Consider the following 25,277-nt stretch of genomic DNA (forward strand, 5'->3'; position numbering starts at 1 on the left):
ATTCTGTGGTCAAGCAAATTAAGCCTAAATGAGTTTACATAAAAAAAAAAAAACGTAACCAAAAAGGGATACAACTTTTTTTTACATGGCAAATCAGACATATTGGACACAACTTTTATCTTTAATTCGGACTGATCTTACTTGATTTAATCATGATATATATTGTAATTAATTATTTTTAATTTAACTTTATTTTGTAGTATCTGCAACGGCTGGTTCCTGCTCCGCCCCCTTACGTTACGTGACTCTCGCGTGGCCTCGTCCAAGACTTCCAAAGGGAGCAATGCATTTTTAGTTCGCTTAACGTATAAGTAAACGACTTACAGCAGACGTGTATTAGTGTTATTTCAAATAAAACCATATTATAAAACTTATTTATATAATTTTTTCTCCCATGTTATTCACAAATCAATATACGCTTTATGGATGTAGATTTAACCTGGATTTCCCCCCCTTCCTCACACATGGTTCGGTCCAGTTCAAAGCTGGAAGCGGGAGGAGGAAGCTAGCGTTTTTTTCTTTCACTGTCTATGTTTTTGTTGATGTTTCTTGGGGAAGAAAACGCTCCACAGGTAGTCTGCTACACCCAAACAGACACACACACATGCAATGTCATCGTTGGAAATATATAAGCAATGGTCAACAATGTTACGCCACTTTTAGATGAGTTGTAAAGTAGTTGCTGTTGTGATGAATCTGTAAGGTAGGCTTGTTAGCTAGCGTTAGCATCCCAAAGGTTCAAGATGGACGGCGAAAACGTCCGTTTGAAAGGAGAGATTTTTCGATGTCTTGTCTCACTAGACTAGTTTTGCTCTACAGGATGGACATGGCCACGTCTTTAAAGTCTCTGTTGCTGGCTGTCCAGCAGTACAGAGACGGCAGGACAGCGCAAAACGCAGCGCAGCTACAGAAACAAGTGGAGGTAAGGACCCTCAGGACAGACATAGACTAGATTACATTAGATTACATTAGATTACATTAGATTAGATTAGATTAGATTAAACTTTATTGTCATTACACAGGTACAAGGCAACGAAATGCAGTTCGGGTCTAACCAGAAGGTCAATAGCAGCAGGTGCAGGATATACACTGGTTCCATAAGGACAGGACATGGATATGTACTGAATAAATATAGAGATTAATACTATTATAAACAGAGTTTTACAGATGGGTTTGTCCTATGAATATAATATATAGATAACAAGTATTGTGAGCAAGATTTACAGCTAGGAATTTAGTGGATATTACTATAAGTGCACATTTTTTACAGATATGTGCAAATAGCATAAAATACTAATGGTTTACAGAGTTTACAGGTGAGTATGTACTATGAATATACACATACAGGCGGCTATTGTTATTATAGACAGAGTTTTTACAGATAGATATTATAAGTTAGGCTAAAATGAGCAGTATAACAATGGATTTAAAGGTAGTACAAATAAAGTAAAGTTTGGGCAGAAACTACTACTAATTAAATTGCAGTGGAAAGTAATTGAATATTACAGTTAAAGTACGGTAGTGCAGATGTATATGTAAACAATTGGTACTGTAAATAAACAGTCAGCAGTGCAGATTGAAATGTAAGTAGTGCAAAAAGATGCAGATGTAAACAGTCGTTACTATAGTAACAGTCAGCAGTGCAGGTGAACATTATAGTATTGCAGATAAGATAGACTAGATTAGATTAGATTAGATTAGATTAGTTTAGTTTATACTTTATTCATCCCACAGCGGGGAAATTCCCTTATTACACCAGCTTTATTGACCAGGTATGAAGACACATACAAGGAATTTTCCTCTGGAGTATAGTTGCTCACAATGTGCTTACACATTCAAAACAAACAACCCAACAAACAATATATACACACTAATATAGACACACTAATATATATATACAAACAGAGACAATATAGAGGCATGAGTGCAATGAAGAGTCCAATACAAATTATTTAAATGTGGAACATAGTGCAAAGGGTACTGGGATAAATAGTATTAAGTTATTATATTACAATATGAACAGTATGAACATTATGAACAGTTCTGAAATAGGAAATGAGAATGATGAATAAATAATGGAAGATTAGATTAGATTAGATTATACTTTATTCATCCCAAAGTGGGGAAATTCCCTTATTACAGCAGCAGCATTTTCTACAATAAGAACAAAAACAAACAAACACACAAGTAAACACACAACAAGCAAACAGCAGACAGTGAGCAGAAGGTACGGCTGAATGTAAGTTTTGTAAAGTGCAGTTGCAATTGTGCAGAAAAACAATATTGCAGTGTAAGTGAGTGATGTTAAAATTAGATTAAGTTGAATATGTAATTAAAATAGTTTAGCAAAAGTAGGTAACCATAAATAAGATTGAAAAAGTAAGTACTTGTAACTGAAAAAATATATATAAATACAGATAGTAAAGATATCCAGAGTGTGTGGAGTAAACACAGGAACAGAACTACAACATTATCAGGTGGTAATAACGTTAACTTACATGACATAACCATGACATGACATAACCATGACATGACATAACCATGACATGACATAACCATGACATGACATAACCGCTAACTACAACCATACCAAGAGACGGGTAGTGGTGGTGAGATGATGCTGGATGCTGTAGCTTTACTGACGGTTTGTTGAATGTTTGTCATTTAATTTACACCTTTGCGGATAAATGTACCTACAATGTTGTCTATCTATCTATCTATCTATCTATCTATCTATCTATCTGTCTTTTTGTGTGTGTTTGTGTCTGTGTGTGTGTGTGTGTGTGTTTGCAGGAGGTCTCAGGCCTTAAATGTGACCAGCTGCTGTCCTCAGGCCAGGTCCTGCCCCGGGAGTGTGTGAGTGGGCTGGTGGAGCTGGCTGGAAACCCGAACACCAGCCAGACCCTGACCAGCTCCATCATCTCCCTGCTGGCAAAACTGGGTACATACGACATTTTTCACACAACTCAATCCATGCACATAACCAGCCTGTCTCTCTCAGAGCCAGGGGGAACTCTATTTCTTGGCAAGTTGATAGCATGTAAGTAGCATAGTAAGCTTTTGGGAAATGTTCCTGACACAGATTGTAAGATTAAGAGGCACAACAATACAATCTCACCTACTGCTGCCGATAGATAGATAGATAGATAGATAGATAGATAGATGGAAATTCATGGTCCCAGTAGCTTACAGACATCACATACAACATACACATACATCATAACTGTATGGTGAAAACAAATGACCAAAGACAACAAATCCACATGAATAATATGGACAATAAAAGAAAACATTCTAAATAAAAAAGGGATGTGTAAGCATGAGGCTCACGCAGTGACAGGGCAATATATATATATATATATATATATATATATACTAAATTGTGCATATGGTGCTCTATGGTAAGGTGCTCTGAGAATGTTTGTCGTCGTGGTAATAAGTCCAGTAATGCAAAGATAAAGGGAGGGGTTGTGCTTATGGGGTAATATAGCCAGTACATAGTGTAAGCAGTACACAGTGGGCCAGTGGACAGTCAGTACATGCAGTAACTATTGTTATAGGAGGTAGTAGGAGTGGGAGGAGAGGCAGACAGACTATGCAGAGAGTCTATCTCTCTTCTTCCCTCTTGTGAAACGTAGAGTTGAATGTCCCGGGGAACAAATGACTTCCTCAGTCTGTCAGTCGTGCATGGCAGCGTGGCAGATGATCATGCTCTTCTGCTTTGTGATGGTGCTGTGAAGTGGATGACAGTCATTGTCGATAAAGGATGTTATTAGTTTTCTGAAATGCTGTTTGAATATGGAAATGAGTCCTTATCTAACGCTAAAGTTTTGGTGAATTGACAAATGTCAAATAAAGATGTACTTTGAATGATTAATGCACTTTCCACTTGTCGGAAAGAAGACAAGTGGAAAACAGGTCTGTAATTAAAACAGTGTCAGTGCAACCCCCACCAAAAATGTTGTTATAATGTCCTTTATATAGGGAGGGGGGGATTGATACAGCATAGTATCGCAATATTCTCAGCGGCAATACTGTATCGATACACAGGCGCCAACGATCGATCTTTCGTCATATACAGTATGTGTTGGTCCGTTTGTCTGCTCGACAATCCCATTTTGCAGCAACAAAACAGAGAAATTAATCTTTTGAGATAAATCAGATGTTGACAATGTTTCCTTTCGGGGACGTCATTTGAAATTGGGAAGAATTAGAAGCTGGAAAAAGGTTATAAATTGAAATATATCGCGGGATATTTCAGTATGTTTATATCTGCTTTTAAAGTGATGCACTCTAGTTCAGCGCCCACGACAGAGCCAGCTCTCCTTACCAGCCTGTCCACTCGCCCAGCATCCCTCTTCTTAGTGCTTCGTTCACATCACATGGCATACCACAGCGTAGAAGAGGACGCTGGCACCAACAGTCTGGTACAACATCCAGAGGAGCTTCCTGCCGACATTAAAGGACCACAGCCTCCTCAGGAAGTACAGCCGTCTCTCCCCTTTCTTGTAGAGTGATTCAGTGTTGTGGGCTAACCAGTACAGTTTATTGTCCAGGTATATCGCCAGATACTTGTGTTTAGCACCTCCACATTGACGCCCTCAATGGAGACTGGCAGCAGAGCAGACTTAGACCTACGGAAATCCACCACCATCTTTTTTTAGTTTAGTTGTAGGTGGTTGAGTTTGCACCATTGCACAAAGTCCTGCACCAGGCCCCTGTACTCCTCCACCTGCCCATCCCTAATACACCCCACAATTGCAGTATTGTCCGAAGACTGCTGCATGTGGCATGGCTGTGTTGTAGGGGCAGCTGTGGCTCAGTGGTAGAGCGGTTGCCTGCCAATCGGAAGGTTGACAGGTTCAATCCCTGGCCCTGCAGTCCCATGTCGAAGTGTCCTTGGGCAAGACACTGAACCCCGAGTTGCCCCCGGAGTGTGAATGTGTGTGAGTGTTTATCTGATGAGCAGTTGGCACCTTGTACGGCAGCCTCGGCCACAGTGTGTGAATGTGTGTGAATGTTTCTTGTATGATGTAAAAGCGCTTTGAGTAGTCGTTAAGACTAGAAAAGCGCTAAATAAATACAGTACATTTACAAGTTGTAGCAGAAGTCAGACGTGTACAGGGCAAACAGGACTGGGAAGACCACAGGACTAAAATAATGTTACATGAGAATAGAATTGATGCTTTACGAGTTGTGGGTTTTACCTTGAAGTATGTTAAGAAGTTTTCTTATTATAGTATAATGACTCTAGAAAGGTCACTGCTGTGCTGCTATTGACAACAGGCCAGTGAGTGTGTGATTCCTAAGGCAGAAAACTGATCTGCTAGCTCTTTCTGAAACTAAATCTTTGTCTTTCTCCCCCCCCCCCACCTGTGTGCTCTCTCCTTCAGCCTGCGATGATGACAGTCGGGAGATTCTGAACAGCAGCTACAACCTCACCAGCACCCTGGCGTCTGTCATCCACTGCCACAGCGCCACAGCTGGAGAGCCCCTGGTACTGCAGGTAGGTCCCTCACCTGTGGGTCTGCGCATGACTGCGTTCCCTTCTGTGTACAGCACATTTCAGAATGCACTTTAAACACTGTTTTTATATATATATATATATATATATATATATATATATATATATAAAAATAAGGCATTTACAGATGAAAATATATTGTGTAATGTATATTGTTTTACTACCTTGTTGTCAACAAAGTTTCTTTATTGTAGGGCTGCTCAATTATGGAAAAAATCATAATCACCTTTACTTTGGTCAAAAATCATGATTATTTAACATGATTACTCGTTGACTTTTGGGAAGGTAATGCATTTTTTTAACTTTAAAAAAACAGTGAAACAGTTAAACAAATCAACAGTGGAAACACCTTGAACTGGGAAGTTTCTCATAATACGTTTCTCGTTGACCTTTTAGGATTTCCCTTCAGAGCACCAGACAAAATAAGAGCTTACTTGCAAACTGTAATGTGCAAAATAATCATTTTTCTTAATTGCCTTGTTTTTGTGATCGTTAGGAGCAGAAATCAAAATCATGATCAACATTATAGTAATTGCACAGCCCTACTTTATTGTTTGTTTTGTATTATTTTATAAGTAGGCAGAGTAGGCAGATGATACCTGGCACATGTTGAAATTAAACCCCTATTTCTCTAAAAGAGAGTATATCAAGTTACAGTTGGTCAAGGTTGAGCTATTTTGAGCCAGGTTAAACTTTGACTTATGAATGGTAAATCCACTACTAGATTATTTGTTGTGATGTTGGGATGCTCGATTATGGGAAAAAATAAAACAAATATAATCCAGATTATTTCTGTCAATCTTAAAATCCCAATAATTTAACATTACAATAATTTAACTTAATTGTTGACTTCTGGAAAGATGTGCAATTATTGAACTTGGCAAAAGTTAAATAAATCAACAGTAAAAAAACACATTCAACTGAAATTGGTCCAAGTACTTTTCCTATTTAAACTTTATTTTTTCATTCATAACACAAGAGAAAAATAGGAGTTGTTTTTCTTGATTATTCTGTTTTTTTTGTAAATATAATCATGATTATTTCTGTCAGTCTTAAAATCACAATAATTTACATGATTACCTTGATTTCTGAAAGATGTGCAATTATAGAACTTTAAAAAACCTGTGGCAAAAGTTAAATAAATCAACAGTAAAAAGAAAAACATTCAACTGAAATTTGTCTTAATACTTTTCCTATTTACACCTTATTTTTACATTCAGAAAACAAGAGAAAATATGAGTTGTTTTTCTTGATTATTCTGTTTTTTTTTGTGGTCATTGGGAGCCAAAATCCTGATCCCGATTAAATTTAGATCCGTGTCCCGTGTGTGTCCTTCAGTGTTTGCAGGTGCTGCAGAAACTGACGTACAACACTCGCGTCTTCCAGTCTACAAACTACATCCATGAGCTCATCGCTTTCCTCATGGCCAACATGTAAGAACCACGTCTCCCGGTGGGATTTAATGAAGCCGAAGGTTGTGTTTTCTCACATTTTGCTTCGCATCTCCCAGCCAGTCTCAGAACGAGGACATCATCGTGCCGTGCCTCGGCCTCATGGCCAACTTGTGTCGAGACAACCACTCCGTGCAGAGCCACATCAAGTCTCTGGTGAGTCGGACTGAATGCAGAAACTCACACAAGATGAACAATGTTTCACAGGAGGGTTTAGAGAATGAAAATGCCTAGAGCTGAAACAATTACTTGGTCTCTTTTGTGATAGTAAAGACATCTGGATTTTGAAAAAGGCACCTTGGACTGTGGGAAACTATTATTCTTTCTTTAAGTTTCTTTTTGTCTCTCAAGGTTTTTCACATTGATTGTCCACATGATTTTGCAAAAATGTTCTCACAAATCGTTCAATTCATGTTTATTGTCGCCATGGGGAAATTATGTTGCAGCAGAAATCACACCACATGGTATTTAAATACGACATCAGGGCATACAAGAGTAGGAAGAAGAAAAAACCATAACATGTATACATTGCCATTCGTAACATAGACCAAAGCACTATTGGGGGGGGGATAGAGTTTCAGACCAGCTGGGAGAAAAAGAAATAAAGATAATTAAATAGACCAAATCTACCTATTATCATACATATACAGAACCTTCATTTTTAAGGAGTTTGAGGGCCTGTGGAGCCAAACAGAGCTTTGATCTGTTTTTTTGTAAACAGGGGAGCACAGTATCGTCTTCCTGAGGGTACCAGTTCAAATATGGAAGCAAGGGGGGGGCTTCTGATTACCCACAATGCTGTTTGCCTGTTTGCCTTAGTATGCTGTTTTTATATATACTTTCCATACTTGGTAATGGAATACCCGGATAATGGACACTTTCTGCAGTGTTTTTGTGTGTTATTTTTATATAACTGCAATTAAAAAGGATAATAAGCCAGTATGGTGGTCTATGATCTTCAGTAATCTGTATGTAGTAGCCTCTTATTTCATTTTATCTGGTGTCTGCAAAATGACAGGACAATGTTTCTTTGGTCTGTGTTGGGTTCAAATGACACTAAATTTGATGGTTAGTTAAAAAATAAATGCCTTAGAAAAAGGCTTTTGAGAGCCCTTAACAATCATAAAGCATCTGAATCATTAAAAAAAAAAATCCAAACTACCTTGAACAAGAACATGTCCTAAATGTTTTTCATGGTTAGTGCATTTTGTCTAGATCAGTGGTTGCCAAACTTTTTCAGCTCAAGACCCAAAAGAGAAATTCAGTGTCTCCCCGGGACCCAAAATTACAAAAATACACCATGAATCATTGTAACATCTACACTTTTAAACTGTGGACAAAAGACGGAACAAACCATGAATTTAAATGTATATGAAGTATATTTTATTCCATTATAAAAGTAAACAAAAACAGAAAAGGTTTCTATTCTCCTTCCTGTGTCTCTGTCCCCTCCCATCGTCCCTCAGTACAGACACCAAATTTTTTTAAATAGTGCTGACTCAAATTTAATGAGATGCGTGTGTCTGGTTGAAGACATCAACCAGCTGATCTAGTCTAGGTTCGGTTTTTGAAAGTGTCATTCTGAGGTCATGCTGAGCCTTTAGTCTGTTCTCTGCCAATTGGCGACCCAATAAAAACGGGTCTGCGACCCATTTTGGGTCCCGACCCTATGTTTGGGAAACATTGCTTTAGACTAACCAGCGACTGTTTTAGGTTTAGTGTTTCTTCCAAGTCAACACAATGGACTCATCTTTTCTTTATTTAAACACTGCAGACAAACATGTCACCCATACAACATGAAGATTATCAGCTTATTGCTACTTAAAGACATCTTGTGTGTTCGTGCAGGACAACGTGAAGCGATTCTACCGGACTCTGATCAACTTCCTGGCTCACAACAGTCTGACCGTGGTGATCTTCACCTTGTCCATCCTGGCCAGCCTCACTCTGAACGAGAAGGTCGGAGAGAAGGTGGGTGGGAAACACACACACACATTCAAAACAAAATATTACTCTACACCTTTTTATTTTAACAACGCATCCATGTGGAAAACTTGTCTCTCTTTTTTCTCCCTTAAATGAAGAAAGGTGTTGACAGTGTCATCCTGGTGTTTCTTAACCCTCGTGTCGTCTTCCTGTCAAAATTGGAATATCGACACTTTCGTTGACGCTTTTCGTCGATGTTTTTAACTTTTTCCTAAGTTTTTGTCCATTTTTTCACGTTTTCAACACTACGTAACACTAACTTATTAACTTTAGTTTTACGGTTATCTTTGGAATTTTTGAGCAATAACCCTCATTTATAGGAAATTAAACCGAATGTTTGAGTTAGAAAAGCAGAAATTAGTAATTATTGAGACTAAAATTAAAGGAATGGATGTTGATGGATAATCACAGACGGGAATATGTCGACTTTTACTCAATACTATTTAAACACCACTTACATTTTTTTACATATAATATAAATTTGAATAAGACGCCCCAAAACTAATGAAAGTTTTACTTTTTAAATTTTTACTAGCCAAAGAGCATTGCGTGGAATCAATCATTTTATTTTTGGTAATTAAAAAGAAGATTGATATTGGAAAACGGGTCAATTTGACCCGAGGACAACGTGAGGGTTAATTTCAAAAGGATCGTGCGTTTTGGAAATTACAGTATTCAAGTTTACAGTTGAAATACTGACATATATATGTATTTTGAAATATTGCACCTGGATTTCCTTTGTCAATTACCAGTGTAGCCCTGTGAAACATGCGTGTTGACGTCTACAGTATCTATGCAGCCCTGTAGCAAACAATAGTCAAATATTATAATTAGACATTAATTCCAGTAGCATATAAATAGTTGTTCTCAGAAGTAGTTTCAGAAGTGTGGTTAGTCTTTCTTCTATTAGTAATTAAAACTTTTGTTTCCTCAACAACGAGTGGTTCCTCCTTTCTGTTTATTTCCCATTTTCACTTCAGTTTTTTTGTTTTCTCGTACTGTACAAATAAGATAAATTACTCAGTGTGCTTGATACCAGTTACGCTGACTCATTCATCTTCTCCTTTTGTGTTCGTGTGTTTCCTGCAGCTCTTTGATGCTAAGAACATCCACCAGACGTTCCAGCTCGTGTTCAACATCATTGTGAACGGCAACGGCACTCAGACAAGAAAATACTCCGTTGACCTCTTGGTGGACTTGTTGAAGAACACCAAGATAGCAGATCACCTCACAAAGTACCCCTCACACACGTGTTCACACACGTTATTCATGCGTACAGCGTTTGACCCTCTGTAACTGTCGATTAAAACTACTTCTCCGTTTCAAGGTATCAGCACTTCTCAGCATGTGTGTCTCAAGTTTTAGGACTTCTACAATCCAAAGACCCCGACTCTGCAGGAAAGGTGCACACGCCATTTAACATGTTACATATTATTCTAAACTGTATATCTTTATTTATGTTTCCCACAAATACGCAACAAAACCATACAGGTGTCTAAAATGTGTCAGTTGGGTTTTGATGGTTAAATGTTTTGTGGTTGATCATATCATGAGTTTTAATGTGATGCTCAGTTGTAACCACTGACCTTTTTGTGGTAAAAGAGGGACTTTTTGCCAGCCTAGCCCTCTAGGACAGGGGTTCCCAAAACTTTCAGCCCACAACCCCCAAAGTAACGGTGCAAGGGACGTTCAACCCCCCCACTATAAACGTATATAAACATTTAAAAACTATATAAACTGGGCGCATAGCGATCCAAATACAAGCATATTAACAACACAAAATAACCAAACAGTTTTTTTAAACCCCTCCGGACTTTAAACAATATATTAACTGCCCCAACAGAAAATAAAACTTTGGGACCTCCGTATGCAATGCTAAGGTGCATACAGTGCCACTGCCCCCCCCCCCCTTGGCAAATCGATCATAATTTGTCTTGCTGTCTCCCATGTATGCTCCTGTGTCCTGCGGCAGCCTGTCCACAAAAGGACTGTAAGGAGGTGGACTCAGGAGGTTTGAGGAGGCACTGCAGACTGTTTGGGAGTCTACAGACTGGAGCGGGGCTCTGTGAGCACAGGGAGGACATCGACAACATGGCTGACTGTATACAAATACATTAAGTTCTGTGAGAAAACCACCCGCCCCCCGACTGTACGCTGTTTTCCCAACCATAAGCCGGGGATCACCAGTGACCTAAAAGTCCTTCTGAAAGGAAAGAAGACAGCTTTCAGGTCATGGGACAGACAAGAGTTTAGGGAAGTACAGCACCGACTGCGGGATAAACTGAGGGAGTGTAAAAACACTTACAGGGGGAAGCTGGAGGCCAGTCCCCAGCAGAAAAACATGAGAGGTGGGGACAGGAATGAAAAGGGGATCACCGGGTGTGGAGGAGAAGAGGACAAGCGGGGAGCCGGAGAGAGCAAACGAGCTAAACTTCACTTCAATAGGTTTAGCTCACAGCCATCCCCTGTCCCTTCACCGTCCACCAACCCCCTACACCCCCTCATTGCCTCCTCCCCCCCTATTTTGTTCCAACACCCCCCTCCCCCCCTTTCCCTCAGCCCTCCTGCGTCAGCCTCTCCCCCACCCCACTACAGCACATTTCCCCTCCCCCCACTGACACTTCAGCTCCCCCCCCTGCTTTACATTCAACCTGGCCGGGTGAAGAGCAGCTGGAGAGGCTACACCAGCGCAAGGCTGCTGGCCCGGACGGCATCAGCCCCAGGGTCCTGAAGACCTGCGCCAGTCAGCTGTCTGGGGGGTTCCCAGTACCTCTTCAACCTGAGCCTGAGCCTGCAGAGGGTGCCGCTGTTGTGGAAGACGTCCTGCCTTGTCCCGGTCCCCAAGAATTTCGACTCCATCGGGCCAAGGACTACCCCCCATGGCTCTCACATTCATGTGATGAAGGTGCTGGAGGGCTGGTCTTGGCCTACCTAGGCCGCAGGTGATTCTTCTCTGGACCCTTACAGTTTGCCTACCAGCCTCGACTGGGAATCTTCTGCAGCGAGTCATTTGCACCTGGTGGTGGGAGCGGCACTGTAGAATCACATTTTTTGATTTCTCCAGTGCATCAACACCATCCACCTCAGCTACTTGGTGAGAAGCTGGTGATTTGGGGGTCGGTGCGTCCATAGTCTCCTGGATCACTGACTACCTGACAGACCGACCACAGTTCGTCCGCCTGGACCGTGTTCTGTCTGATGTGGTGGTGAGTGGGACGGGGCCCCACAGGGGCTGGGCTGTCTCCTTTCCTGTTTACCTTTTACCTCAACTTCCAGTACAAATCGGTCATGTCACCTTCAGAAGTTTTCTGATGGGCTCTGCAGTTGTTTGGGTTTAAGGGATGGACAGGAGGGAGAGTTTCAGGGCCTGGGGGGGTGACTTTGTGGAGGTTGGTAAGAACCACCTGCTGCTGAACTTTGGGTAAGACCAGAAGATGGTGATCGACTTCAGGGGGAAGGGAACGGCTCCCGCAGCCCGTATGCATTCTGGAAGTGACGTGGACATGGTGGAGGATTACAGTCCTGGGTGTCAAAACGACAGCGGCTGAACTGGAAGGTCAACAGCACTGCTGTTACAAGAAGGGATGAGCAGATCTATTTCCTGAGGAAGCTGAGATCCTTCCGGTCACCGATTGTTGGAGACCTTTACCAGTCTGTTGTGGCCAGCGCTCTGTTCTTCCTCCGTCATCCCGCTGGGGCAGCAGATCGGAGCCAGCATAACCAGATGAAACAAATGATCAGGAAGGCTGCTCCGTGATCGCTGCAAACAGGACACATTTGAAGCGTGGTGGGAGGGGTCGCCCGAACAAAATGTTATCTACATGGATAACCCTGACCACCCTCTCCCCCCCAAAATGGTCCAACAGAGGAGCAGCTTCTCTAAGAGTGCTCCGACAGTTAAAAGCCCCCGGACCGTAAGGAAATCAAATTTCCCACCTCAGACAATAAAACTCTTTAACTCGTCACCTGGGGGGTAGATAACCTCTGAGACACACAAAACTACAATAAGGCAACCGGCACGACGGGTCTATTTACAAAAGCTGCACATTTTTGTTTTGTTTTTTTCCCCTCTTGTATATATTAAATATTTGTTCTTACTTCTTATATTTTTATTTTTATATTTTTTATTAAAATTAAATTTTTATTTTAATTGATGTTTTATTTTGTGTGCTGCTCACGTTTTCCCTTTTTTTTTGGGATAAAAAAATATCTACCCTTTATTATCTTTCTCTTATTTTGGAAAACATGGCCCCCCCCCCCCCATTTCACAAACCAACCCCCCCCCCCCCCCCCCCCCCCCCCCCCCCCTCGGCTGGGCCCCCCCCCGGGGGTCCCGCCCCCCACTTGGGGAACCACTGTCTGGAAACCTGTAAAAAGGTTTAAAAAAAAAGGGTCCCGGGGGAATTAGTAGGGGGCACACTTTGTTCCGTAGCACCTCAAAGAAACACCAAATACTAAAATTGCATTTTGTCTTTTTTTTAAAATCTTTTGCAATTTCGAAAAAAAAACACAAAATTTTTTTCAAATTACATTTTTATCTCTTTAATTTTTTGTTGTGTGGGGGTGGTGTGGGGTGTGTGTGTGTGTGTGTGGTGTGTGTGTGTGGGGTGTGTGTTTTTTTTGTGGGGTGTGTGGTGGGTGTGTGTGTGTGTTTGGTGTGGGGGTGTGTTGTGTGTTGTGTGGGGTTTTGTGTTGTGGTGTGTGTGTGTGGTGTTTTTGTGTGTGTGGTTTTTTTGCAGGGTTGGAGCTCTTTTTGGGGCCCGTGCCGGGTTTAGGGGTGCGTTTTCTTCTTTTTGGGTGGTTTTCCGACCCCGGGGAAACCCCCCTAGAGCAGCAAGGGCCCCACAAGGGCCGGATGGAGGGGGGGGGACGCAAAACCCGGCCCCGGGGTCGCCCCGGGGTTTGGTGAGCTCGCCTTTGGATGGCGCGAATTTCCCGCTCGCTCCCGGCCTTTCGCTTCTAAGAGCGCTGGGGTTTGGGGGGCCCACAAAAAATATCCTTTTTAATTAATTGCTAAACCCCTCCTCTGATCTGAAAAATTTTCCCGTTTTAAAACCCGACTTTGACCATTTTTGGGCTTTTTCCTTTTTTCCCCTCTGCCACTTTTTTTACAGTTTCTCTTAAAAAGATTCCCCTAGAAAACAAATAAGTAAAAGTGGAGTCTTGGGTTTAACTAAAACTTTCCTCTTCCCCCTCCTAAGGCGTTGGGGGGCCAGAGAGTTGTCGAATGTGTGCTGGCCTTCAGAAAAGTTCTTCCCGTCCCGTTTTGGGGCCCGCTGAGGGCCCCCCAAACCCTTAAAAGGGAGACGCCACTAAAACACGGCCACCCCTCACGCACGGCACCAGCCGGGTGCCCCAATATCCTTTAAAAGGATTGAACCGGTAAACTCCCCGTGGGTTTTCCTTTTGACTTTTAAAAATACCTCGATTGCCCGCTCTACTCCACCGGCTGTGGGGAAAAAGTCTGGCAAAACCCCCAGATTTCATTCTGGGGTAGGAGAAAGAACTCTCTGGGTTGTTTTCATTTCTTTAACCCCTGTGTTTCCCCTTTCCCTGGGAAAGGTTATGATTTTTTTTAACTTTTTCGACATTTTTTCCCTTTTTTTTCTTAAATGTTTTTCACTTTTTTTTACGTTTTGATCACTACAAACTGACTCAAACATTTTTTTTTACAGGTTTTTTTTTGGAAATTTTTGGGCAAAAACCCTTTTTTTAGGGAAAAAAAAACCTAATTTTGGAAAAATTTGGAAATTTTTGAACTAAAATTAAAAGGAAAAGGATGTTGAGGAAATCACAGACTGGAAATCCCAACCCTTTACTCAAAAATATTTCAACCAACCCTTTAATTCTTTTTTTTAAAAGCTAAAAATTTTAATAAAACCCCCAAAACTAATAAAAATAGAGATTTTTACCCGGCCCAAAAGCAATCAATCAGGTTTTTTTTGGGGGGAAATTAAAAAAAACATTGATATGGAAAAAAGGGTCAAATTTTTTCCCCCAGGCAACCCCAATTAAACCCCAATCACATTTGGGCGTGGCCCTTTAAGGGAAAGGGTGGGTTGCTAAATATCTTGTGAAGGGAAATGTTTTTGGGGAAACATTTGGCACCCGCAAGAAAAAGCCAATTCCCAAATTAAAAGAATTTTGCTTTTTGACACAAAACAGTAAAGTGACCTATTTTTAAAAAAGCTGTACCCTGGTTTCTTCACGGCCCCGTAAGTCCCCCAAAAACAACAACCCAACACAGAGCAGAAGGTGAGGACAAAACCCGATAAAGTTCCTTTATCCGATAAGGGTTTACATTTTTCCTGATTTAAAGTTGACATTTTTCCCGGGGTAATGGTTTACATTTTTCCTGATAAGGGTTCTTTTATCCCATAATTTTACATTTATCCTGATAATGTTGAATTTTTCCGATAATGTGGGCTTTTTTCCCAAATGTTTTACTTTTATCCTGATAAAGTTGGCATTTACCGATTTAAAGTTGGGCAATTTTTCCATAAATTTGTTTTTCCTGATAATTTGACTTTATCCGATAAGGGTTTAATTTTTCCTGATAAAGGTTTAATTTTTTTTCCCGAAAATTTTGAATTTACCTGATAAGTTGCATTTTTCCCGAAAAGTTCTTTTATCCCGAAATGTTTATTTTTACCCGATAATTTGACTTTTCCTGAAAAGTTGACATTTATCCTGATAATGTTGACTTTTATCCTGATAATGTTGACTTTTATCCTGATAATGTTGACATTTATCCTGATAATGTTGGACATTTATCCTGGAAAAGTTGCTTTTATTTCCCGATAATTTTGACTTTTACCTGATAATGTTTCCCTTTTTCCTGATAATGTTTACATTTTCCTGATAAGTTGACCTTTTTCCTGAAAGTTTCTTTTTTTCCTGAAATTTTACTTTACCTGTAATGTTTCAATTTTTCCTGATTGGGGGGGCCCTTTTTTCCCGATAATTTTGGGCTTTTTCCTGATTTTAAAATTTTCCCGATAATGTTTACTTTTCCCGTAATGTTGCTTTTTTCCCGATAATTTGACATTTTCCGATAAGGGGTTTCCTTTATCCGAAATGTTGACTTTTAACCTATAATGTTTCTTTTATCCGGGTAAAGTTTTCATTTTTCCTGATAATGGTTTAATTTATCCTGAAATTTTTACTTTTTTCCTTAAATGTGACCTTTTTCCCGATAAAGTTGACATTTATCCTGGGAAAGTTTCCCTTATCCCACTATTAAGCCTTAAAATCCTCCAAAGCCGGTGTGAGGGCTCCACCAAGTTTTGGGGGTCCCGCAGGTAGCGCCCCCGCCCCGCTCCCGCAGGTCGAACCCTCCTACCTGTTTTCTGCCCAAAAGGGCCCCCAAACTGCCCCCCCCTGGCTCTGACACCCAATTTCATGGATTCTGACAGGGAAAATAAAAAAAAAAAATTAACCGCTTATTAAAAGTGAATAAGTTTTTAGTTTTTTTCTTTTTGTTTGTATCTTTGAGTTTTTGGGGCAAAAAAAAGGCTTTGAACTTATCGTGGATTTTGGGAAAAACCCCAATTGTTTTGGTTTAAATAACAAAGAATCTATAAAGAAATCAAACCCGATTTCGTAGTCATTTTAAAGGGGATCGTTAGGAAGTTTTTGTACAGTTTCGAGGAGAAAGGGGGGGATTGTTATCGAAAAAGTAAAAAAAAGGTTAACCCTAAAATTTCTTTTATGAAGACAAAAGTGCATTGTTTAAATGTTTTTATTAAATTTTTTTTGAGAAAATACTTAAAATTAAAAATCTTGGGGTGCATGACTTGTAATCCTGTGAGGGATATTATATCGGGGATGATCTAGTTATTAAATAAAAATTTTCCAAATTTCTTTCCCCCCACGATTTTAGCATGGGACAAATATTTTTGTTGTTTTTTTTTAACCAGGTGTGGGGCAGAACTCTGCTGAAGGGCTCTTTGGGGTTAATTACAAATGAGGGGAAAAAAAGAAGGACTGGGGGAAACCCGCTTTTACAGAATGTTACAGGGACACACACTCATCTTCGCTTTCACCCACTGTGCTTCATCTTTTTCCTTTCTGTCCTGTTCCGTTGTTTTCGCCGTGACCTCTTATCCTCTTTCCCTCTTCATTTGATCTCTCAGGACCAGAGGATCGTGACCCCCCTCTCGCTGGCCCTGACGTCCCAGCACAGAGAGCGTGTGCAGACGGGACTCTCTCTGTTGTTTGAAGCCACACCTCTACCAGACTTCCCCTCTCTGGTGTGAGTATCATGCTGGAAACAACATTTTTCTATGCTGTATAAAAACATCTCACTAAGTGCCAATCAATCTCCAAAAACAAATTCATCTCTTGGCACTTTCACAACATGACAACAGCCATTTTGCACCGGGCGCATCTGTGCTGCGTTCCAGCTGATTAAGCATCGACTTGAATGGCTGCGATAGCTCGCGGGGCCCGCGGCGTCTCCAGAACGTAGCGCAGACGTGCCTGGTGGAAAACCGGTAAGAGGGCGCTGTGTGTACCACACTCTAGGAACCTTAGTTCAGAGGGGCCTCAAAGCAAGAGAAATCAAATTAGAGACAGTACATACATTTATTTTTCTTTTCTCAAATGATTTAACTTTACAGAATACTTTCTCCTCTTCATGTCTCTAAAAAATCCTTCAAATGAAACTAACAGAAGGAAAAATACCTTTTTGAACTGTTCACAGCTCAAGTTTATATTGGGACATAACCTTAATATAAACTGAGTAACAAGTAGCCAAAAAAGCAGCATTGTCCTGTGGAAAAAAGCAGTTGCCTGTTTCCCGCTTTCCATTTATCAAACTCAACTTTATCAAAATTTTTCTCAAGTCTGGGAGAAAGTATGGCTGCCAACAACTCCTATCGCCAGAGGGAGGCTGAGCTGTCTGTTAAACGCGTTGCAGTGCAGGAAGTCCCGCCTTTCAGCATACTGGACTGCTCCAGTGGTTCCAGCAGGAGCGTCCACAGCCTGGTTGACAAGATACAGAACGGCTTAGAGGTAATGTGTAGACTTGGGTGTTGGGGACAAATACTGTTGAGTTGTATTGTTGATTTTTGTGTTATTTATTTAAAGTAATTGTACATCAGTAACCCATATTGTATGAAACCATGTTTAAAATAATAACTTTAATAAAATAGTTTCATATATAGTTGTGCTTTTTAAGGCACAAATGGTACACAAATGTGTACATAGAGGAAAAAAACATTCTGTATTTTCATTATGCCAAACAACATAGTGAAACTTAAAATGAAGTGATTGCTTCCAGTATGAAAAGCGTGTTTTACTGATGTCCTTTTGTTGTCCGTAGCTGCAGGAACCGGTGAAGGACTCGCATGTGTCGGAGATCATCGATGTTTATGAACAGAAGCTCTCTGCATTTGCGGTAAGAACGTTTTGTATTGCAAAGTTTGTAGTGATTGATGGACAAATAACATTCCTGCTTTGTATCTTAACCCCCCCAATAAATCCTGTCTTTAACAGTTTGTTTGAACTCTGGTCTGTGGTAACATTTGAGGCTCATGTTGTATTTGATTGCATTACATTTAGTGTTTCTATTAATGTAAGTGAATTCTATTGTTCAGTTTCTTTTTTTCCCTATTGTATTTTGTTCAAACATGGGGCAAGAAAATATTTTATAAAAAAAAAATGAAGTAAGTTATAAGATAAATTAATCCTATAAAACACCAGCACAAATCTGCCTCAAAAACACCTTTTTGACACAGTGTCTACAAAATCTGAACGTCACAGGATTCACAGGAGCGGCTGTGGCTCAGTGGAAAGTTGATGGTTTGATCCCTGGCCCTGCAGTCCCATGTCTGAAGTGTCCTTGGGCAAGACACTGAACTCCGAGTTGCCCCTGATGCTGAACCATCGTATAAATGTGTGTGTGTGGGCTTATCTGATGAGCAGGTGGCACCTTGTACGGCAGCCTCGGCCCCAGTGTGTGAACGTTTGTCAGTGCACAAACATTGAGATTGATTTTAGAGTTATTACAGTTGTGGATCAATCTGTTAAACAGGTTTTTAGCTCTGATTTCCTTTAACAGTAATGTGTCTTTGGGTCTCCCCGTCAGTCTAAGGAGAGTCGTCTGCAGGACTTGTTGGATGCGAAGGCTCTGGCTCTCTCTCAGGCCGACCGCTTAATCGCTCAGTACCGCTTCCAGCGAGCTCAAGCTGAGGCTGAGGTAACACACACACGCACACACACACACACACACACACAACACACACACACACACACACACACACACACAGGGCTCTAGTCATTTGGCTGAAGTTATTCTTTTCCTACTATTTTAGCTGAACACTATGGTGCTGGTAACAGACAATCTTTAGAAGTTTTAATTATTTGAGTCACTTATAAGCAAAAAAAGCGAACCATTTACTGTTACCACTTTTAATTCTGTTTTGTTTTTGTATATACATAAAATACAGGGCTGCTGGAGTCAAGTCAGGCTCACCATCCCCAGCCTATGATTCATTATTCTCTCTCTGTTTCTTTACCTGTAGGCCTGTAAGCTGGGCTGCCTGCTAAAGGAGGCGGAGCGACGTCGGGAGGACCTGCAGGGCGAGCTGAGCAGCCAGGTGCTGGAGGTGGAGCGGTCCAAGGCCGACATGGAGGAGCTGCTGCAGCACAACGCCCGGCTGCAGCAGGACTCAGAGGAACACCAGGCCCTGAAAGGAGCCTACAACAGCCTGCTCAACAGGTCAGAGGCAGGATAGACACAAGAAACGTACAACAGATTCATGTACATTCTGTGTTTCTGCAGGTCTCGACAATCAAACAAAACCACGAAATTCAGCTCCTTCAAAAAAGGCCTCAGAAAGTATAATAGACTGTCTTCATTTGCATCAGTAAAGGTCTGTTGATTTTAGCAAAATCTTTAATTGGTTAATCCATCTATCAGTTTTCTACTACTTATCTGGATCCAGGTCAAGTTAATTTATTAATAACCGTTACACACAGTATACAGCTGGGAAGTACTGAAAAAATAAGTGTGATATAGATATTAATAAATTCATTCTCCCAATAAATAATTTTAGGCATTATCGTCCATACTCGGTCATTCTTGAGCATTCAACCATGATAAAGGTATGACATTGCATTTCATGTGTTTAAAAAAATAAAGTCTTCAATTTAATTTGGTGAATACAAACTCTGAAATGTAGAATTGTCCTCGAGTAAAGAAATTCTCAGTCAACTAACACTGAAATAGTTCTGTCAAATAATCGATTAGTTAGTTTAGTCGACAGATCGGTAAAAAATGAGTTTCACCACAAACAATCATGCAAAATATCACTTTAAATCTTATTTTTATTGCAGACGTGCTCATACGTTTCTTCAGTATGTCATTCAGCATGAAAAAAAATGTAAAAATGACTAATCGGCCGAAGAAATCTGTCAATTAAGACCTAAAGCACAGATTAGTCGACCAAATGATCTAAGAGGAGGCAGCCCAACTGAATGTAGACACTCTGAGGCTTCAGCACCGTGTGCAGGTTTATAACGATGTACAGTCATTTTTCAGAGTGTAACACGTTGATCTCTGCAGGTTCAATGAGAGCGAGCGGCTGCTGAAGGAGCTGCAGGCGGCTCACATCTCGCTCACCAAGCAGAACGACGCTCTGAGGAAGAACCACGAAGCACTGCAACTGCAGCACGAAAAGTAATCCACACACGCTTGAATCTTATCTCTGCTTTTCTCTTTTGCATAAAATACCGCAGGAAGCGAACTTTTGACACTTCGGTCATCAGTTGCAATGAAAGGTTCAGAACTAGACTTGGTAAACTCAGCACGATCTGCCACAGATTTGATTTCGCCCTGCAGCTCGGGCTGGAAACCTGTACATTTATCGATCCTGCTTCCGTTACAATTTTGCGGGCACCAATCACAAACTGGCTTATACACCTGGCGCGCTATTGGCGGGTTTAACACAATGACGAGAGCAGCTCTTTGTTAGGCTCAGCTGTTTTTAAATTCATGCTATGGAGGAGAACTGCTGGATGGGAGCCTGTGGTTTCTGTCAGTAGATGGGAAAGACATTGTTTTATTTCTCATGTAATAAACTTTTATTCAACATGGCGGCCACCGAACTGATTGGTTGAATAATCCAGTTGCGTATCGTCATTTGAACTGTGCTCGTTGATCACGGCTCTTGTGCAGTAGAAAATACAGAGCAGACTCCCCAGACTAATGTTCAATCTTAAAAGATTCAGCTTGGTCTGGTGATATCCAGAGTAGTCCAGAACAGAACCTGCTTTAAATTGTGTCTGTGTGTTTCTCAGGATGGCGTCGGTGTTGGAGGAGAGAGAGGAGGAGATCAGATCCCTCCGGTCAGATCTACAGCAGAAGAACAGCGACATCACAGGTTGGTCGGACGTCAACATCACTCAGCTTGGGAATCTGCGTGTGCAGAGATGTCTTTAATTTCGTAGAGCTTCTGGGATTCATTTGGTGTGTTGGTTCATTTTTATCTGTGGTCGTTGAATTTCCAGAACTGAAAGTTTTCTTAAAGCTAATGTGTGTGTATATGTTTTCTGGTCATTCCTGGTCCTCAGTTCTTACCTAGGTACTGCGCATGTGCGACTCCCAAACAAAGATGGAACATAAGTGAGATGCCTCACTCTGTAGCTAGCGAGAGAGCTCAACACACAGGGTGAAAAGAGGAGCTGCAGCAATGTGCAGTACAACAAAAATATGGTGTTTTTTTTAAATGTAACCATATAAACCTTGCTGGTATAACCTCTAAATACAGTTATGAACATGAGCATAATATGAGTACTTTTAAAATGATTAACTCATAGGAATATATCTCTTTTCTCTAAATTCACTTTACCTTATGGACCGATAATACACTTTATGGACTGGTGATGCCCTGAAATACTTGTCCCTTTGATTGTTTTTAAAGACCTGATTTTATTTCCTATTCTAAATTTAAACCTTATTTTTCTTTTTTAACCATAGGTTAAGAATTAATGCCACTGTCATACTCCTGGTCCTGAGAGTAAATTTCGTTCTCCGGGTGTCAACCATGCTAAATGACAGTAAATTGAAATATCTAGATGAAAATAAAAGAGGCAAAGGTCAATATATATGAAAGCTTTTGCAGTTTTGGAGAGTCCTTCAGTAATTAAAGCCACACAAAATTGGGCTTTTAATTTAATTTAAATATATTACCAAAATAACAATTTCAATAACAAAAGTCAGACTATAGCTTTCACACTGAGGTTGGATTGTGGAGAATGTGTCTTTGTTGCAGAACCCTAAAACCTCTGTTCCTGCAGATATTTTCCCAGGAAACAGGTGGAGATTTAGGGAATAAATCCTGGGACTCCAATTCCCGGCATTTAACTCTAATCTTGCTTCACTAAGGGCTTTGTCTCGTTATCGTCAGGTCTGCGCGGGGAACTGCGTGCCGAGGAGGAGAAGGTGAAGGAGAAGGATCGAGAGAGGAGAGAACTGGAGGAGACGGTGGATGTTCTGAGGAAGGAGCTGAACAAGACGGAGCAGGCCAGGAAGGATGCCAGCATCAAGGTGACGAAGACCACTTTGGAAAACATGGTTCTGGTGACACCTACAGTTCAAAAACTGACATCTTTGTTACAGGGTTTCCCTGTATTTGGTTTAGATTCTGTTTTTTTCCTAACAAACGAGGTTTGTAGGTCATATTGTCTGGCTTCATGAATCTGTTATTTGTTCCCAACAAACTATCAAACAACTATCCAAATAAACAACACCAAAGAAGAAGAAAAAACACTGCAAAGTTTGAATATAATTCATCAAACATAGTTGGTTCAAATTAGCAAACTTTGCTTTGATGCAAGACAACTAAATTTATTTTTTATACATCAAAACCGACTCACTAAACTCACTGCTCACTAAAACAAAGCAAAGAAAACAACACAGAAAAGGAGTGTTAAGTAACAAAAAACTAAAAGTTAAAATAGTAAATAGGAATATGTCTAAAGAAAGAAAACCGACAGAAAAACCTCCGGTAATGTAAAATGTAACGTAAGTTACAAAGACCAAGAACCAAGACAATAATAATTTTCTTTTATCTGCATTCAAAGTTGGCTTATAGTGGTGGTTTAATGGTTTTATGTTTTTATATTATTATTAATGTTATTATAACTGTTACTGCTGGTGCTGAGAGAGTGCAATAAGGCATATTGTATTTCATTGCTGTGGTACTCTGTACTAAGGTGCATATGACAATAAACTTGAACTACTACTACAACTACTACAACTACACTTAAAGGACACAAGGTTTGTTGTGATATGAAATATGTAATGTCAGGTGTTCACCATGTTCGGGTCGGACCACTCAGATCAAAGTCAAAGTCTGCTTTATTGTCAATTTCTTCACATGCTAAGACATACAAAGAGATCGAAATTACGTTTCCCTCGATCCCACGGTGGAGACAAGACATATTTAACCAATTAGGTCCACAGACAAACATAACATTCAAGTAAACAATATAAAAAGTAAAAATAAGAAGGCAGATACAATGAAGAAAATAAGAGCAGCAATAGTTGTGGAGATTTAAAGTCTGCTTCCTGTTGTGCAGGCGTCGTCCCTGGAGCTGCAGAAGAGTCAGCTGGAGACCAAGCTGAAGCAGAAGGAGGACGAGCTGAGCAAACACTCGTCGATGATCGCCATGATCCACAGCCTCAGCAGCGGCAAGCTGAAGAGCGACGTCAACCTGTCGCTGTGAGGACGCACGGCCACGCAGATGAGTGACAAACACAACATCGTAGACTTAAAAAATGGATTGGACAAGGATATGAATTTTGTTTTTTAATCTTAGTGACTTAATTTTAAGGTCATGATGTAATCTTTGTATGTGTTTTTTATTTATTTGGTAAATAAATGATGGATCTGTATTAGTACTGGATTTCTGATCCAGATCAAATGTACGTGTGTGATAGTGAGTCGGAGCTGATTTAACTTTAATATCAAATTAAATTTGTGTAGGTTACATGCAAACTGGAGCCGGTCATTCTTTAAATTACATCCATTTTAGATTTGATTAGATTAGATTCAACTTTATTGTCATTATACAGGCAACAAAATGCAGTTTAGGTCTAACCAGATGTGCAATAGCAGCAAGTGCAGGATATACACTGGTTTAATCCCATATGTTGCTTTAGCTTCAATTTGTACAGTTGAAATTACTTTTTTTTTTCTTTCTTTCAAATGACTTAAATTAAAAATCAATCATTGATTTCAAATACATGGATCTGCTTTGGTTTAAAACTACAGAACAACATGTTTTGAAATCTCTTTCTTAAAGGTGCTCTAAGCAGTGTTGGGTGATGTTGCTTCTTGTTGACGTTTAATGTATTTTCAAACAAAACTGAGATTAGCTCGCCCCTCGTTCCTCCTCATCCCGTCCCCTCCCCCTCTCTTCCGCGCACTAACCCAACCCCTTCCCCAAAATCCTTCTTCGTTATTGGATGGATCACTGTAACACTGTTTGTGTCCGTTTCAGGAAGGAGGTTTAACTAACTCCGAGTCTAACCCTGATTTCTGAGTAGATTTTCCCTGGGATGGGAAACCCTGAGTTTTCGGTTCCAGAACAGCTGATTTGATTTGGTTCAATCAACTCAGAGTAGATTGACTCAGAGTTAAGCGTGTGCACTACCACATGGCAGCATGAATGGAGCCATGATACTACAATTCACCATGGCAACAACCACAAACTGGTCGGTGGAATTACTCGTGTGCACATACAGCGAGTTTGAACATGTATTTAGTTTAAAAAAAAAAAAAAGAGTAAAATAGTCAATGCTCGAGTCAATGCGTATGCTCTAATATAGTGTATTAATTTCATATTTAATCGCAGGTAATCTATAATGTAACTGGTGGAAACTGGAATGGTAGTAGGCCACACCTATCATTTCATTTAGGTGCAATCCTGTGGATGAAAAAAGGAAACTAGGCTGCTACTAATCGGGAAACATTGCTGTAGGCTAATAATTATGATTTATTTATTTTTAATGTCTCTTACTTGTGTCCAGGGAACTCGACACAAACGTTTTTCAGAGCGAGTCACACTCTTCTGACGGCGCTTTGCTATACAGTGGCTTCACTGATATGCTCCTCGTCAAGAGTGTTGTAAAGAAAACACAATGCGACAAAATGAATGTTCTGGGATGTAAAAGCAGACACGATGGGGGACGTTAAAGATGCGAGGACGGATAAGGTTTCGTAGACTACATACTGTAGGCCTGTGGTTCCCAAACTTTTTCAGCTCAAGACCCAAAAGAGAAATTCGGTAACATCTACATTTTTAAA

The 25,277-nt window shown here is 40.4% G+C and overlaps 1 protein-coding gene across 1 annotated transcript; it reads left to right on the plus strand.

Moving 5' to 3' along the window:
- Positions 1-489: 489 nt before the first annotated feature.
- On the plus strand, positions 490-23,966 carry cip2a (cellular inhibitor of PP2A). Its single transcript, XM_032504390.1, has 21 exons — positions 490-572; positions 820-922; positions 2,794-2,941; positions 5,394-5,506; positions 6,863-6,957; positions 7,035-7,131; positions 8,824-8,946; positions 10,051-10,196; positions 10,289-10,404; positions 10,934-11,062; positions 13,701-13,866; positions 16,932-16,980; positions 17,097-17,215; positions 17,808-17,976; positions 18,287-18,361; positions 19,052-19,162; positions 19,488-19,684; positions 20,531-20,644; positions 21,265-21,347; positions 22,374-22,513; positions 23,548-23,966. Exons 2-21 carry the CDS (start codon positions 821-823, stop codon positions 23,692-23,694), a joined length of 2,439 nt encoding a protein of 812 aa, XP_032360281.1. The 5' UTR covers positions 490-572; position 820; the 3' UTR covers positions 23,695-23,966.
- The last annotated feature ends 1,311 nt before the right edge of the window (positions 23,967-25,277 follow it).

The sequence above is a fragment of the Etheostoma spectabile genome, chromosome 22 (assembly GCF_008692095.1).
Source record: "Etheostoma spectabile isolate EspeVRDwgs_2016 chromosome 22, UIUC_Espe_1.0, whole genome shotgun sequence".
Lineage (NCBI taxonomy): Eukaryota > Metazoa > Chordata > Actinopteri > Perciformes > Percidae > Etheostoma > Etheostoma spectabile.

Coding starts and splice junctions, on each gene's coding strand:
- cip2a (XM_032504390.1), top strand. CDS start 821: ATGGACATGGCCACGTCTTTAAAGTCTCTGTTGCTGGCTGTCCAGCAG. Junction 11,063..13,700: donor CATCGACAACATGGCTGACT/GTATACAAATAC, acceptor GTTTTTTTGCAG/GGTTGGAGCTCTTTTTGGGG. Junction 19,163..19,487: donor GAGCTCAAGCTGAGGCTGAG/GTAACACACACA, acceptor CTTTACCTGTAG/GCCTGTAAGCTGGGCTGCCT.